This window comes from Eleutherodactylus coqui, chromosome 2, assembly GCF_035609145.1.
Source record: "Eleutherodactylus coqui strain aEleCoq1 chromosome 2, aEleCoq1.hap1, whole genome shotgun sequence".
In the NCBI taxonomy this organism is placed as follows: Eukaryota; Metazoa; Chordata; class Amphibia; order Anura; family Eleutherodactylidae; genus Eleutherodactylus; species Eleutherodactylus coqui.
The window spans coordinates 141,511,212-141,527,790 of NC_089838.1; the positions used below are offsets into that span (position 1 = coordinate 141,511,212).

The 16,579-nt window shown below is 42.8% G+C and overlaps 1 protein-coding gene across 4 annotated transcripts in view; it reads right to left on the reverse strand.

Moving 5' to 3' along the window:
• Nucleotides 1–16,579, reverse strand: part of OSBPL8 (oxysterol binding protein like 8) — a 193,495-nt gene that overhangs the window by 146,142 nt on the left and 30,774 nt on the right. For all 4 annotated transcript variants that reach the window (XM_066591672.1, XM_066591673.1, XM_066591669.1 and 1 more), the window contains exon 3: nucleotides 4,806–4,909. In XM_066591672.1, coding sequence (XP_066447769.1) covers nucleotides 4,806–4,847 — 42 coding nt within the window. In that variant the 5' untranslated portion in view covers nucleotides 4,848–4,909. The remainder of the gene's footprint in view (nucleotides 1–4,805; nucleotides 4,910–16,579) is intronic.

Genomic DNA, 16,579 nt, shown 5'->3' on the forward strand with positions numbered 1-16,579 from the left:
CATTTAATGGTTTAGACCACCATTTAAGTTGGCTTAATTTATACCCAACTGCAATTTAGGCCACAACCCCTTTTAAAAACAGTTATGCCCCTTTAAGACTTTTTTTTTTTACTGTTTGCCAAAGTCTCTAACACACAGTAGATATGGCACAAAACATATAGAATAGCTTTCTGGCACAATTGGCACCATAAGACTTGATTTTTCCAATAGTAAATAAGCCCCACGTCTATGGACCTTACTTTATGCACAGGGGCATAGCCATGCTGAACAGGAAAGGGCTTTACTCAAACAGTTGCCATAAAATCGGAGGGATAAAACGGTGTGAAATGTGTTTACCTTACAGCATTACCGTACTACTTCCCTTCATTGGGAATAAAAGGTCTAGCCAAAACCTTGAAAAATAGCCCCATTATACCTTCTTTATCAAACAAGACAGTAGTGTTCTAGGCAGGGTTCTGTGGGCATCCAAATACCTTAAAAGGAGTTGCGTGAACATAAGAAACATCTTTTGAAGGCTGGGTAGATGACCAAAAAAATAGTATATTCCCGTATCTTGCAAGCCAAGCGGCTCCTGCTGCCCAGTTCTCTTCCCCATCCACAGACAATCACCAGAGGTCAGGTGACTCCTGCAGCCAATTCAAAGCCGCTGTGAACTCCTGGCACTATGGCACTCATGAGGACGTTGAAGCTGCCGCCTCCAATTGTCTCTGATCTACCTCCGGTGGCTGTCTATGGACAGAGTTAAGAACGAGGCAGCAAGTATGGCTCAGCTGGGTACCGAGGGCCGAAAACAGATGAGTATCCCAGAATTATCCCAGAACCTGTAAAGCAGGGTAGACCACACCCCTCATGATAAGCCACTCCCATATTTTTGTAAACTGGTTTTAAGCAGGCATAAATTGAAAAAAAAAAAAAGTTTAGTTTTTTTTTGCACAAGCTCAGCTTGCACTTTAATTCACCACCTTTAGCATGATGAGTTTCGACCACACTAAGAGACCTCGATGGCCGCCTTGCACCTCAGGACATTTGCTATTCTTATTGAGATTTTATGATGGCAGTAATCATTGGTGTAGGGAGAAAAATGGTCAATATCACCAGATATCTTTAAAATATCTATACAGCAAGTACTTTTCTCTAAATAGAAGTGTAAAACAGATTTTAGAAGAGACTGGGATCGCTGGAGAGAAGTTACTGCAAAACATCCTGCTTCTAAGCCAAATAAAGGATTATGCTTTACCGCAGTGCCTGGGACAGAACAATGCTAGCAGTTCATTATCTCCTCTCAATATTTGACATGTTAAGATGCAGCAAGCTGTCAGCAGTCTGGCCAGATGAAAACATTCAGTTTTCGTGCACTAAAAATCTTTATAAATAGAAAACTAGAAGCTCTTCTATCATCAAGCAGCAAACACTGCTCTGCCGGCCACGTTCACACGCAGTCCACTTTTAATGCAACTTTTTATTATTATTTTAAAAGGGAATCTATTGCCCTTGTTTTTTTTACCAACAGTATTTTAAACCAAACATTGAGGTTTTTTAAAAATTTTTTAGCATCTTTTCATTCTATTTTCTGTACAAGATTATGTGGGCAGCCATCTTGCCCGAGTTGCTGCTCTGAGATTTGCTTTACTGCAGCCACAGACATAGGAGATCTCATTTACATTACTTATTACCAATGGTGTAATGCTGTTATTTGCCTCTAGCTTTATTAACATAATATACACAATAAAGTGGGTTTTACAGCAGATATGCATTGCACACCCCAAGGGCTTAAAGGGGTTTTTCAGGGAAATACTAGTGATGACCTATTATCAGGATAGGTCATCAATAGTTGATCGGCTGGGGTCTGCCGCTTGGGACCCCGACTGAACAGCTGAGCGGGTGCATGCTGTCAGCACCGCAAATACACAGAGGTCGGAGCAGAAGCAGCGGAAGCCTCCACACCGACCTTCCTATAGTGGCTGGCACTTGTAACTGCAGGCACAGCTCCCATTGATTTCAATAGTTTTGTTCTGACTAGAGCGTTTCTCGCTCGATATTACTATACGCAGAAAAAATGATAGGAAAAACTATGTGCGAGAAAGAATGGGCAAGACCTATGTGAATAGGGCTTTATAAACACCACCCCCATGTATAGTATGAGTCACAGTAGATTTTTCCATTCAGAACCACACTGAAAATCTGCAACAATTCCACCCCAAATGAGCGTGCACCGACGAGCTCCATGCAACTAATCCATGCTTCAGAGCAACCTGGGATTCCCTACTCTGCGTGGGTCAGCCAGAGCCACTTCATTAAAGGGGTTGTACCACAATAGTCTTATCGCCTATCCATAGGATAGATAAAAGTCTGATTGGTCGTGGTCTCATAGACGAGTCTTCCGCGGATCCCGAGAATAGGGGTCCCATGTCCCACTTTCCTCCTCACGGTGGGATCGCTGCACGCCCTGCAATGGAGTTGCCATTGCACATGTACAGCACTGCTTCATTCATGTTCAATGGGAGTGCTGGAGATAGCCAAGTGCTTGTACTCCATGCATGTGTGACCACCACTATATTCCATCTGATGTCACTGTGGGTGGTGGCAACGAGTCTGCAGTGACTAGAAGAGCGACACATGGGACCCCTGTATTCAAAATCAGTGGAAAGACCCCCACCGAGCAGACTTTTAGCTATACTATGGAGAGGTGACAAAGTCTATTATGGTACAACCCCTTCAAGTCTTTAGACACCAAGGTATTTAAAATTTCTTCTGTGGACAGAAACCCCCCACTTAGAAGGGCTATGGAGAAGGGGCAGAATGAAAGCTTCGCATTTGGCCCTGACGTGATGCCTGATGTGACTCTCAAAATAAAAAAAATCCTCAATTTTGCAGCTCCTAGCAGCCTTCATGGTCCTCTCCATTGCTGAACACAGCGGCATCATCATTTCAGAGAAATATACAAAGAGGTGTCAATGTTTTTGTAGTCCTATGAGCGTACGTCTTTATAGTAGAATAACACATCACATAGAAGGTAAAGCCAAACAATTTTGGCACAACTCCTTAGTTCCCATACACATTTCTCAAGGGTTTATTAGGACCCATTTTAAAAATGAAAAACAATAACGTAAAAGCAGATTAAAACGACAGACTGAAATGCATTAAAAACGTATCTTTTTTTAATGATTTCTATACATAAGTTTGCAGGATTAGCAAAAACTTCCCAAAATGAAATACTTTTAGAGCAGGATTACACAGAGGCGGAAATGCAGCAGAAGGTCCACATAAAATCCCGCATCCAAAAACAGAGTCAAAATCTGCACCATTGGTTTGGATTAGGAGTCAAAATCAGCTGCGCAGCCGTGTTCCGCAGCACTTCCTCCCTGTGTAAACATACCCTTAAAACAGAACTGAATGCTGTTCGCACCTCTTGCAAACTGTCCATAAAAAGGAACAGGCAGATTGCAATGCCCGACTACGCTCTATTGTGAAACGTAAATTGCGCTGGTAACCAACTGGCAGCATTGGGAAGCCAGTGGCTGTAAGACGAAATTCCTGAAGGTGCCCGCTGCTTTTTTTGAGTTGCTTTTCAATAAAAAGCTGCCATTTTTGTGAAGTTTGCTTTACTAGCCCAGCAAACCCAACATCATAGTATGGTGGCCTTAAAGGGCAGCACTATAACAGACCATACACAATACAGTAATAAGCACAATAGACAAAAATACATTAAAATGTGCAATAAAAGTTTGTATACTCAGATTTATGACGGCGTATCCACAGCCTTTCCATAACGGGAAACAAGGGGATACATGCCAGACATCTTTGATATAAATCTAACTTTTTTCCAAGAACTCGACCTAGCAGAAGTTTCCTACAAATGTCCTAGTATATCATTATGAATACAGAATACAATACAGAATGATTAAACAGGAGCATGTGCCTTTAGGGTAAGAAGGGTAAAGGTTCATGAACATCATCTTTGTTCGCCTCACATTCCTAAAATCTGGGACAAACGCTAAAAGCAAAGAGTAATCTTGTGTAGTTGTCCCCAACCTAAGGATATCATCTTTAAGAATGGGTGGAGATAAAGGAACTTCATTTCCGCATAATTAAATGACAACTAAGGGCTTACCTTGAGTCAATAGAGCAGCGCCCGTCCCGGTAATGAAGACAAAGTACCCACAACATGGCTGCTCTGTCCCCGGCTATTTATACAAAGTTGCATCATTTGATAAGAAGGATTCCAAGTGTAATACATCCCAACATTATAAATTTATAGACCGATCGTCCAGATCACTAGCAAAAGATAGCTTGCCAGTCACTGACTCGTGCCAACTTGCTGACCCAGTTTCACAGTCATGAACTCTGGAAGACATGACCTACGGTAGGAAACATATTAAAGACGGATTTCTCGCACCCACAAGAGGGTCACGATTACCATGCTATAAATAACATGCAGCGTAATAGATGGCACGCAGAACTAAGTCTTGAGAACCTCCAAGAGCGATACAAACATTATTATATTAGAATATATACGGTAAATAGAACTTTCCTGGAATCCTCCGATCAAAACGTAACAACCAAATTAGGAGGCACGCTATACTTGATAGTTGCAACATCGTGTTTTCCTATACAGATGATCTGCGGTTATAATCAATATGCAGTTCTATTAAAATCAATAGATGCATGAAGGGAAAGTCACATCATATATATTCAGCATAGTTTCCAAAAGCCTTTTGCTTTGCCTTACCTGCATAAAAATAGCAAAAGTAGAATTTGCTTATACATCAATAAGCTGTTGTAATACAAACTTCAAATTAACTCACCGAAGTTTTCTCAGGTTCCACTTCCGAGACGACCGTCTCCATATTGATGGCTGTCTCCTAATCTGCAGCCCTTAGAGTTCTAGCATTCCAAGGCCTTGAGTATCCTGTAACAATAAGATAGCATGTCAGCGCCAGAGGCAGGCCGAGGCAGAAATAAGCAGCGCTTTCTGTGCCAAACAAGATGACATTTAGTTCAAACTGTTCACTTCGTTAAGCAAATGGAAAAAAATAAATAAATAAAAAAAACAGAACAACAACAAAACCCTCGCCACTGCTATGGGATAAAACGGCGAGGGAGCTCCCGTCAGCTCGTTAATACAACATCTGCTGCTATGAAATCCCTTCCTCAAATACAGAGTGATTTGGAAGGCAATCCTCTCTGAGCAGTTGTAATAAATATTGCTTTCACGGCACGGGAAGAGAAACCTGCGCTCTGCACACAGGAGCGATGTTGGAGGTGAAGCCGCTCTACACACTGCCGCTAACTTGGACAGTGGACCTTTTCACTGCAGCGAGGTGGCACGTATACCTAGCACCAACTGTGCCTTCTATAAAAAGCTACATTGGGCATTTATAGAAGGGCCAACATGTATGCCAAGTTTCACGTGCCAACAGTAATTGGCTAGTGCTAGAACTATAGTCGGCACTCCTACGAAAGACCCTTTGTCTTGTAATGCCAGGTAGAACGCTACCACAAACGATGATTGTCAAGTGTGGGTGGGAAATGTCTAGTTGCACACAGATCTACATGCAGGCGTATATTTGTGCACAGCAGCCTATGGAGGGGTTTGCGTCAGTTTAGTGCCAAATAAAAGGCACATTTTATTGTTAAATATGTGCCAAAAGGTTTGAAACTTTGGGGTATTTTTTTTTGCATTGCTCTCACCACTTTTCTAAAAGTTGACGAGACTTGGCAAAAAAGAGGCGGAGCCTCGTAGGCCCGTCAGATTTAGTGTAGCTTATGCCAGAAACGGATGTAAATTACAGCTGAAGTTATGCCAGCTTGTAGCTGGCGTAAATTTCGTTCTGGCACACAGGAGTGGGTAGACATGTACCAAGTTTATTAACCCCTGCAGTTTAGGAGGAACTCTGTTCCTTCAAAACTGTTGTGTACTTTTCTTGCAGAATGAACAGAGTGCGCTCTACTTTAAAACAGCTGGAGCGCTGGTTCTCTAAGGAGGTGTTCCCCAACTCCAGTCCTCAGGGACCGCCAACAGGTCATGTTTTCAGGATTTCCTCAGTATTGCATATGTGATGTAATTATGGTCGGTGCCTCAGACATTGCTACAGGTGTTCTTACTATAGGATATCCTAAAAACATGACCTGTTGGGGGTCCCTGAGGACTGGAGTTGGGGACCCCTGCTCTAAGGGCTATAGACATTTAATAGCAACGACTACAGAATCAGAGCTACTGACACTTGAAATTGGGTCGAGAATGCTTAATGTACAGCTGTTATTTTACTCCGTGTGCACAAAGTGAAAAAGGAGGGGGAGGGGAGGGGAAAGGAGCAGACTGCAAAGATGATCTGTGATTTTCCTGTATATCTCCCTGACCCAGAGAGGGGTGACAAGAGTTTTCTTCTGGTTTTCACCCACAACAATCAAGGAACATATTTGCTCTCCGATTGTCACACATAGGGTTTTTTTTTTCTTTTTACAGAAAAGAAGTGAAAAACTGAGGACTTGCTCATTTAATCTCCCCTTTACCCTTTTAACCCTGCAGATGCTGCAGTCATAGCTGACTGCGGCATCTAAACGTTTTTACAGAAAATTATAGTTTAGGGCCTTACACAAAGCTTTCAATATTGTAAAAATCACTTAGGGGTTAAAAATGTACTTACAGTAATGAGGTTCTGTCTCAAATATATATTTTCGTGGAGATAAAAATTTTTAATCTACAATACAAAAAGGGACACATTTTTAGGAGGGTTTTTCAGAGATGTCCGCCTCTTAACAAAAAAAATTGGTGCAGTTTACATAGCCAGCATATAAAGTACCAGTTTAAGTAAATTTCCCCCTATACCTCTTAGAATGGCATTTTATACGCTGTTCTAAGTGCATCAGCGTTAGGAGTGCCAAGTTGGACATATTGAGACATTGACTATTCGGCCTCTTTCACACAGGCAACAGCAATATCGTTGCGATACCGCGTCAGTGTTCTGTGCGATATCGCTGCATTTTCTTGCAGCGATATCGCGATTGTGTCGCTACGAGTGTAGCGTTCTTTTGCTGGGATTTTCAAGGGGGCTTGAAATCTAAGCCCTACCCCAAAAACAAGCCCTATCTGCATAAACAAAAAAAAAAAAGAAATAGATCACCCAACAGCCGTTGTCAGTTACACCGAGCCTCTTCTCTGCAGGTCCCGGCACTTGTCTTCAGTCTATGCTTACTGGTCAGGGGTTTGAAAAACCCCACCTTCAGGAAGCGATGCCTCTGTTTGGCTGAGACACAGCTCTTGAGAACCAGAGCTAGAGCTCGATGAACCAATCACAGCCATTCAATGAATGGCTGATTGAGCCACGGCACTAGAGAACCAGACAATCAGGAAAATTGCTTGCTGGACGTGGGGCTTACAAACCCCATTACCAACGCTGAAAACTGCAAGGAAGCTTGCCAGAACTGTGGAGACTAGAGGGAGGAACCCGGACGGCTCCTGCTAGGTAAGTATTCCTGTGTTGGTTTTTTTCCCGTAGTGTAGCTAGGGCTTATTTTTGGGGTAGGGCGTATATTTCAAATCTCCCCCCCCCCCCCCCCCCCCCCCGAAAATCATGGTTGGGCTTATTTTGGGGGTATATGCTACTTTTGGGGAAACACAGTATTCCTTGCAGTAGAAGTATAGTCTCTGGCATCCAAAATAGAAAACCAGTACAAAATCATATGAAGGCAAAAGCAAGTAAATGGTTTTTTTTTCCCTGATATCCCATGGACGCCTTAATGAAGCTGGTCAATCCAGCTGACTGAACAAGGCATTCAGGAACAGCTTTTTCACTTAATTACCAAGCAAGTAATCTCCAATGCTCTGTTCTTGCCAAGTAAAGCCTCCGACATAAATACATATTGACTGAGAAAACCTTGCATTTCACTTGATGCATCCTTCTTTCTCATTATGGTGTAGATTTATGCATGGCGTTGTAAAGCCATGTATAGTGTGTAGTAGAGTACAATAACATGGGGTCACGCTGCTCTTGTCAGGACACAGAGAACTCGGAATCAAGTAATTAAATCATCACTGCCTATTGTATAAAGGCTGTAAACAGGGAGACCATCAAGTAGAATTTCACTTGTACGCCGTAACCTCTTGCTCATCACTCACAACCAAAATAGCAGCGCGGCTCTACTCGGAGGAGGCATAAAACGGACTGCCTAGCCTCCTCTTTTACAGATACGTTCAGTAAGACATAACTAGTATAACCCACTACATTATAAGAGGTTTTCAACTAAATTTTGCTTTGCAATTACATGGCAATGTTAGTTTGGAGGTGGGGGGGGGGGGGGGGGGGGAATCGGATTATATATACAGTAGTGAAAATGAAAATATACTCACACGTAGCGGACGTACAACAGCAGGTAATCTGCTAAGTATCTGTGTCAAAAGCGGCATATGCTACATGCAGATTTCCTCCCCAAATGTGAAATCTGAACAGAAAATTGGCAGCATAAATGGACTTCATGAGAATTAAAAATGTACATGACGTATCAATTCTGTGTGTTTTTTCTGCACTATACAGATGAGATTGGTAAAGATCTCATCCATACGACTCGCACTGGAAACGCCGCAGACTTCCCACAGCATTGATGCCGCGTGTGAACATATCCTTGTACTTCAGAGGATCAGCCAGCCTGCCCCAACATTGCTGGGTTGTGGCTGCACTTTTTGCAACTATACAAAGTTACTCCATCATCAAAATATTATAGAATCACAATTATTAAAAATACATTCGTACAACGGGTCCTGTTTCTACTCCAAACCCTCTTCATTAAAATCCCAGGACATTTCTTTAAATCAGTCTCCTCAGATCTGCTAAAGTTTATTTGAGCTGAGAAACCTGCGAGTTTGGCATGCTCCATTATGTATCTTCCGAAGTCTCGGGGAGAGTGAGCCTACCTGACATTCAGCGTTACTATCAGGCCTTAACCCTTTTCAATCCAATTTGTATTCTGGTTTTCCTAGGGGGTTTAATCTTTTTCTGCTGTTATACAATGGCGCTATATGCTGGCTAAAGCCAGTACTGCATTAGGTGACACATCGGATAGGCTCTGTCAGCAGAGAGGATAGCAATATACAGTAAGAGAACCCCGACGGACGTCTTCCAACATTGGAGCTGTACAGCCTTAAATCATAATGTCTTCAGATGTCAGACAGTGGATTGAAAAAGGTTAATATTACTAAGAGTTCTAGACTGTTGTAGACACAAATCACTGAAACAGTGGGTATCGATTGAACACACTTTCACCTAAACCCTCTTACATCTATTTCCCTGGGTGCCCACCCCGATTCAACCTACATTATGAGCACACCCAACGATAGACACAACCCTATCCCTACGCAAAAGACTGTGCTCTAGAGAGACATTGCCACCAGCTCCCGAAAAACAGCCTTCTCAGTTATAAAGAATAGCCAATTCTCAGCGGGACTGTCCTCAAGCTCATTTTAATCCTGGCTTCTCGCTGGTAAAAAAAAAAAACAAACAAAAAAAAACGAGCAATACATTTTCCATCTGGTTCGGAGAGGATGTCTAGGGCAAAACTACTGAGGTGCTCGGACCCTGTTTCACCATGGCTTCTGGAGAACCATCCTGACAGCGCACTTTTTGAGCTCGCTCCCATCGGCAGGAGGATTCCGCAGGCCTCTTATGGCGTTTGAAAGGGCTTGTCGATTAACACTAATATACTGAGGTTTATACGCAGGGCTAGAAACCCCCTTACTTGAGCAAATGGGAGCAAGAGCTCACTTGCCCAGGTGGACAGGATACTTGAGTTCACACATAAAGCTTCTATTGCGAGCAGATATGAAGAGGCAAGCTTATAAACTACTCTCAAGATGGTATATGGTCCCCCATAAACCAAACAAAATCCATCCTTCCTTGTGCCCTTTGTGCTGGCGCTGTGGTGGCATTGTAGGACCACTATTACATATCTTCTGGAATTGGTTGCTATTATGTAACTTTTGGGGGTCTGTTCCGGCTACCATAGGAAAGATCCTGTACCTGCATACCCCAGAGTCTCTAACCCTAATACTTCTTCCTTCTCTCTGACCTACTCCCTCACATGTACCATAAATCTTCACTCAGACAGCTGATTAATGGGGCTCGCTCATGTATCCCGGCTCTCTGGAAAGCTTCCTCCCCTCCTTGGGTACAATGGGTCCGTAAGGTAGAGGAGATTCAGCGGATGGAGCAAATCACAGCCTCCCTACAGGATAAACATGACTCATGGCATCGGATGTGGACCCCCTGGGTTGGCTTTCAGGGAACACCTGAATATAGAGCAATAATGGGGAATAGCAGGAAATGAAAACAGATGGTAAGGAAAGAGGAAAAACCCTTGGGACACTCCTCCTACTGAAGGGGCTTTCTGATATGACCCAGGTAAACCGCAAATGGTTTCCGCTCGTGTGCATGAAGAATCACTTTTGCATAGCATGCTATGGGCGATACTTGCTGCAGAATCTGGAGGTGGACGCCCACTCCAGCTTCCGGAATTCGAACCAGGCGGCCCAAAGTGGTGGTCTTGGTTGTCTACTCCCAGCATATGGGTGGATGCCAAGCAGCAGGCCATTCCACCAATGTCACTTAGATCAAATCAAAGTTTTGTTTTGCATTGGTTCCCTATAAGGGATCTTTGTGGTTATATATATATATACACACTTGAAAAAAATATTTAAATAAAGAATTTTAAAAACTATATTAGTAACTCCAGCTGCCGCTGGCAGTATACTGAACGCCACATCCCCAGAATTCCGGGCAGATGTGCAGACAGCTACTAACCCCTCCACCTTCATCCCCAGCTGTTGACTACTGTGTCAAAATGAAAACACTGGAAACATCCAGATGGAGATGAAATAATGTCATAACACCCCCTTATTCTAACTCCAATGGCAACTCCACCTCGACCACAAAAAGAACCCTTAAAGGGCACATGGTAAAAAAAAAAGTAAAAAAATAGTGCAGTAGTTGCCCATAGCAACTCATTGAATTACACCTTTCAAAAAAGCATGCAGGAACATAAAGTTCTCATGTGCATTGAGGGACTTATCTGCAATAGTTTCCAGAAGAGAAACCATAAGTGGTCATCACTTCCCATCACTCATTTAGGTTAGATAAAAATCAGGCATCTCCTGGCCTAGATGGAGAACCCAGGAAATACTGCCGTAAAGCTAAAAATGTGGCAGAACAAGGGTTAAGAAAAACTACCAATCTCTTATAAAAGCAGAAAGCCAATACTAGAGACCTCAGTTATAGAGACGTCTTCAACCCATAAATGATTTGCAAATAATTTTTCATTTAACCCAGAGGCGTTCTTTAATCTCTTCATTCCCAGAACTCAAGACAGTCCAGAGTTCAATTCATACCATTGAATCAGCCATATATACTTCTGTACAGAACAAGCACTTTCACTGGTTGGTCAGGTTCTAGATTCATGCCAGCAGGCCTCCTATTGTTCTAATGGTTTATTAGTTTACCACTATATGGTGTATAGGACTTCCTGTTCCCTCTGACTTATACACTGCTGTGGACTATGTTGGCGCTACATAAAGCTCTCTGTAGAGAGCACTATGTAGCGCCATGCAAGTTGTACAATCCATGTCCTATTTGTAACAGTCTGTTAGGTTATTGTTTATCTAAAGAAACCCTCATTGTGAAGTCGAGACCGTTTACTGACAGTTTTGTTAAAGGAGGTCCTACATGGTTCATGGCAGTTCTGCTGCATGGAGTGGTCAGGCACATTAGATAGTTTTCAGCCAAACACCTCTAGGCCACAAGCTATTCCTTCCAAACACACATCTTGACCAAGTATGCATGTCTTCTTAATAGCCAAAGGAGAATATGCCACCGCCAGACAGCTCCTGCGGCTTCTCTCCCGCAAGAACAAGAGGAGTCGAAACACTACCATACATATTAGCTGCTCAGTCCGTTCTGCCAAAATTGACAGGTTTTACTTAATAGTCATCTACAAAATATGGTCATATGGATTAAAATACTACAATAAAAAGTACTCCCATCCTCAGCCACGGCGATCCAGTGTTGCAGCCCCAGGATTCTCCCAGTCTCTGACAATAGAAGGCGGTTGACCTCCGCCTGCCAATCACATCAGAAGCACCCCCATTCAGAACTCCTGGCATTATGGTGCCCAGCATGTAAGCACTGAAGCCAGGAGAACAGGTGGTGGTACTGCGGCCTCTGATTGACATACAATGGTCACCTGACTTCCTGTCAACACAGATCGGGAAAATCACAGGGCTGCAACACTGGATCGCCGGGGCTGAAGACAGGTAAGCACCATTTATCTTATGGTTTAAACCTACTTGGCCCGACACTTAAAGGGGTTGTCCGGTTACAGTTAAGTTTGTAAAATTAAACAGTTGGAATGATCAATCAAACTAGAAGTTGATCTGACCAGTTAAATGCAAAAACATTCAAATGTTAATGGCCCATTTACATGGCGCGATGACCGCTCAAAAAAAAAACAAAAAAAAAAACCTAAAACTCAGCCTTATCAGGAGTTCTCCGTGGGTAGTTTTGATAGCATTGTTTCCCGCTGGAGAACAAAGAGCCCTCGGGCTGTTAACTGCTTTCAGCTAAAGCTTCGTTTGCACACTTAAATTACCCTTAAGTAGCTGAGTAGTTTTATGCAAAATGATCGCTCAAAGCTGTCACTCAAACTGTTTGAGCGATCTTTGAGCGATTATCGCTCCGTGAAAATGGGCCTCAACTGCACTTTCTAAAAACTTTTGACATGTCAGGATGGGGACATATCAAAAGTTTTGAAAGCTGGGGTTCTGGCTGATGATATCCCCACTGATTGCTACAACACAAGCCAGTGAGTTAATAAGGGGAAAATACGGAGAACGGTCTTTAAGCTAGGCTTGTTCTAGAGTTATGTAGGGGGTCGCAGCAGCCAGACCCACAGCGATCAAAACTTTTAACACATCCCTATGAAATGTCAAAAGGTTTTAGAAAGCGCAGTTACACTTTAAGTGGTGAGCCCTGTCTCCTTCCTTCAAGGAGTTATTGTACAATTCCTAAAATCCGGGTTCTAGGCTGAATTAATCTAATTTTTTTTGTTAAGGATTTTTGTTCTGCCAGTACAAAAAAGACACCTAAAAGAATGTTAATCAAAAGCAGAACTGTTTACACAAAATACAGAATATCCATATGGAGCAAACAACACTTTTGCCAACAGTTAAGCATGAACTGGATCAATTATGCGTCTCCTTAGTACCACAGCCAATGGCATAGGATAATTGTGTGGGCGGAAGAGAGAGAACATATTTTACTAGAACAACAACAGATCCTGGCTATAAACTCCACTACTTTACAGCAATTGTGGTTGGATTGGAGGTTTAAAAAAAAGCCTTAGAAATATTACTGACCTTTCAAAATATGGTGAGTAACTTTTTGAAGATTGAAAGCAAAAAAAATTTGGATGACAGAAAATAACCAAATTGTGTATATAGTTTTAAAGGAAAAGATAAAGGAAGGAAGGAGTGGGCTGAAAGAACTGAGCAGGAGGCTAGGCAAGGTTTGGTGTTGCAGGGTCAGGGAAAATAAGAGTTTATATGGGCAAAGTTACAGGTACCTTGCATTAGCATGCCTGTGTTATATGACCAGTATATGATCACTGCAGTCAGTCTCAGTATATCGGTAATATTCATTATCATTTAATTAAATAGAGGTGTTATTTAGTTCCGGTATGGTGGTATTATTCAAGGACAGGACTAAGAGAGATTCCAGATTCTGGCACAGCATAGAGTACCCTGTAATTCCCAGTACGGCACATGAGTCTTCGGGTACATAGTCCACACCACTGACACCAGGACCGGGCTGCTCACTAGGCAGTAATGCTTTGTGTAAATGTCAATGAGTGTTATTTAACTTTCATCTATTGTGCCCGGATAACGATTATTTTTAGGACATCACATGACAAACTATCAGGTAATTGTTGATTTTTTTTCCTTTATGGAAACTGAAGGATATCACTAGGATTGCTCAGAAGCCAGCAAATCATGGTGATAATTGGGGGGAGTAAGACATTGCACTTTCCTGGGAAGGGGGGTGCCGTCACATTATAGTCGACGGGAGGTGGGCGTTGGTGCTGTCACATTATAGTCGACGGGAGGTGGGCGTTGGTGCCGTCACATTATAGTCGACGGGGGGGTGGGCGTTGGTTGCCGTCACATTATAGTCGACGGGAGGTGGGCGTTGGTGCCGTCACATTATAGTCGACGGGAGGTGGGCGTTGGTGCCGTCACATTATAGTCGACGGGAGGTGGGCGTTGGTGCCGTCACATTATAGTCGACGGGAGGTGGGCGTTGGTGCCGTCACATTATAGTCGACGGGAGGTGGGCGTTGGTGCCGTCACATTATAGTCGACGGGAGGTGGGCGTTGGTGCCGTCACATTATAGTCGACGGGAGGTGGGCGTTGGTGCCGTCACATTATAGTCGACGGGAGGTTAGGGGGGGGGGTGAGAATTAGTCACCACTGAGAGGGGGGCTGTCAGTGTTACCTGTGGTGGGGGGCGGGCACCTGTCGAGCGGGTATTCTTGTTTCACAGCGGGGCGGCTGCAGTAGAGTTCTCTCTCCGCTCTCCATTCACTTTATACAGTACTGAACCATGAGTATATAACAGACAGTCTCTCCTGGCCACGCCCCCTCTAAGTACAGTGTACAGCAGGAGAACATGCTGTACTGGAGAGGGGCTTAGAGGGGGCGGGGCAGAGACTGTAGAGGAGCTCAATAGAGGTGGGCGGGGCTAGGATGGGAGCTGAGCAAGGCCAAGAAATCCTGCTTTTTTATGTGTCTTGCTGCCATCGGGAACGCGCACACAGAGGGGGGAGAGTGCAGGGCATTGTGGGAAGGCAGTACAGCGGCGCCATCTTTGAAAATAGCATTGAACATCAGATTACAAAGTAAGAAACTGACATTCCAGCTGTTCTGCCTGCCGATTTGAGCCCCTGTATGCTGTGTGTTACCATGCTTACTGAAGGGGAAGCAGCTTTTTTTATATAAAAATAAATAAATAAATAAAAATTACCCTGCGTGGCCGGACAACCCCTTTAAGTATTTTAGGGGATTGGGGGGGAAAAATAAAATTCTGCCATTTCTGTTTTGGATTTGTTTTTAACAGAATTCAGATTGCGAAATAAATGTATGTTATTACATTCTCTAGGTCAGAACGATTCTGGCGCTACCAAATTAATACTTTGTTTATATTTTGCTATTTTTATACAGTGAAAGCAGTATAAATTAAAAAAAAAATTTGCTTTTCTGTCGCCGCATTGCAGGAGTATTTTTATTTTACAATCAACTGAGCTCTATGGGCACTTGCCTTTTGTGGGATGAGCTCTAGTCTTCATTTATCGAATTTCTGAGAACATAAAACATGGTTTGCTTTTAATTCAATTTTTTTTTGTAATTCTGGCATGTTTTTTTCATTATTTTTTAATCACTGCATTGAAATACCACTAACATTATTTTTCTTCAAAAAGGTGTTGAGGGTTTTTTTTTGGCAGCATGAGTTGTACTTTTTAATGGTAGCATTTGTTGATTCATACAATGTTTTGATTGCCTTCTACTCTTTTTGTAAGGCGTGCTATTTTTGTCATGTTTTTAAAAATAAATTTTGATGTCCCGCACCGTGTGAATTAAATAATATACTAACTTTTTTTCTGTGGGATATTATGAACGTGGCCATGTGTGGTTTTTTTTTATTTTAATTTTTAGGGGAAAAGGTGGGGTTTTGACATATTTTATGTATTTTTTTTAAGTCCCACTAGGGGACTTGAAGATCAGTATCTTTTATCATTCCTATAAACAAACTGCTATACTTCAGCATAGTGTATTATAAAGCCCTGGAGGCTTGAATACGTAGGTGAGTTTCGCTGGACTTACCTCCTACTCAGCGCTACAAAGTTTCAAAAGTAGGATTTGCAAAACCACTAAATGTATCAGTATAGGTGACAGACCGCTGAAATCAGCACTGTGTCACTATATCCTACTGCCCGCAGCCCAGCAGGCCTGACAGGCTGCCTGCAAGTATAAAATCATAGTAGCTAACCGGTATGTCTATTTGGAAAATCAACCATCACAACAAGCAACAGAGGACTGTGGTGATGCAAGGGTCTTCCACAGTCCTCCTTTGTAGCTGTCACTTGTGGTCTAGGTGGGAAAAATGACACTCGAGCTAAATGCCTGTGTTTAAATAGACGTATATGTTTAAAAATAAAAAGGAACTGCATTCTGGAGAGCTTTAGAAGCATTAGTCACCTGGAAACAAGCTGGGGAAGTGAACCTACCTCTATTCTGTTCATGGCTTTAAAAAGAACAGCAAGAGATTCTTCAGTTCTCCATGTGCAGGAAGAGGCCATGGAGTGAATGCAGAACTGTTAACACCATCGGATTGGTTTCTTAACCTCTTTAGTGACCAGCCATGTGTGTTTTTATGGCTGACACTAGGGGGCCTGGAGCTAGCCCTCTACATGTTTACAGCGGCCTAATCTAAGACTGGCACAGGAATCCCGTGTTGGTCAGATGCCATCCTGAACTAACGG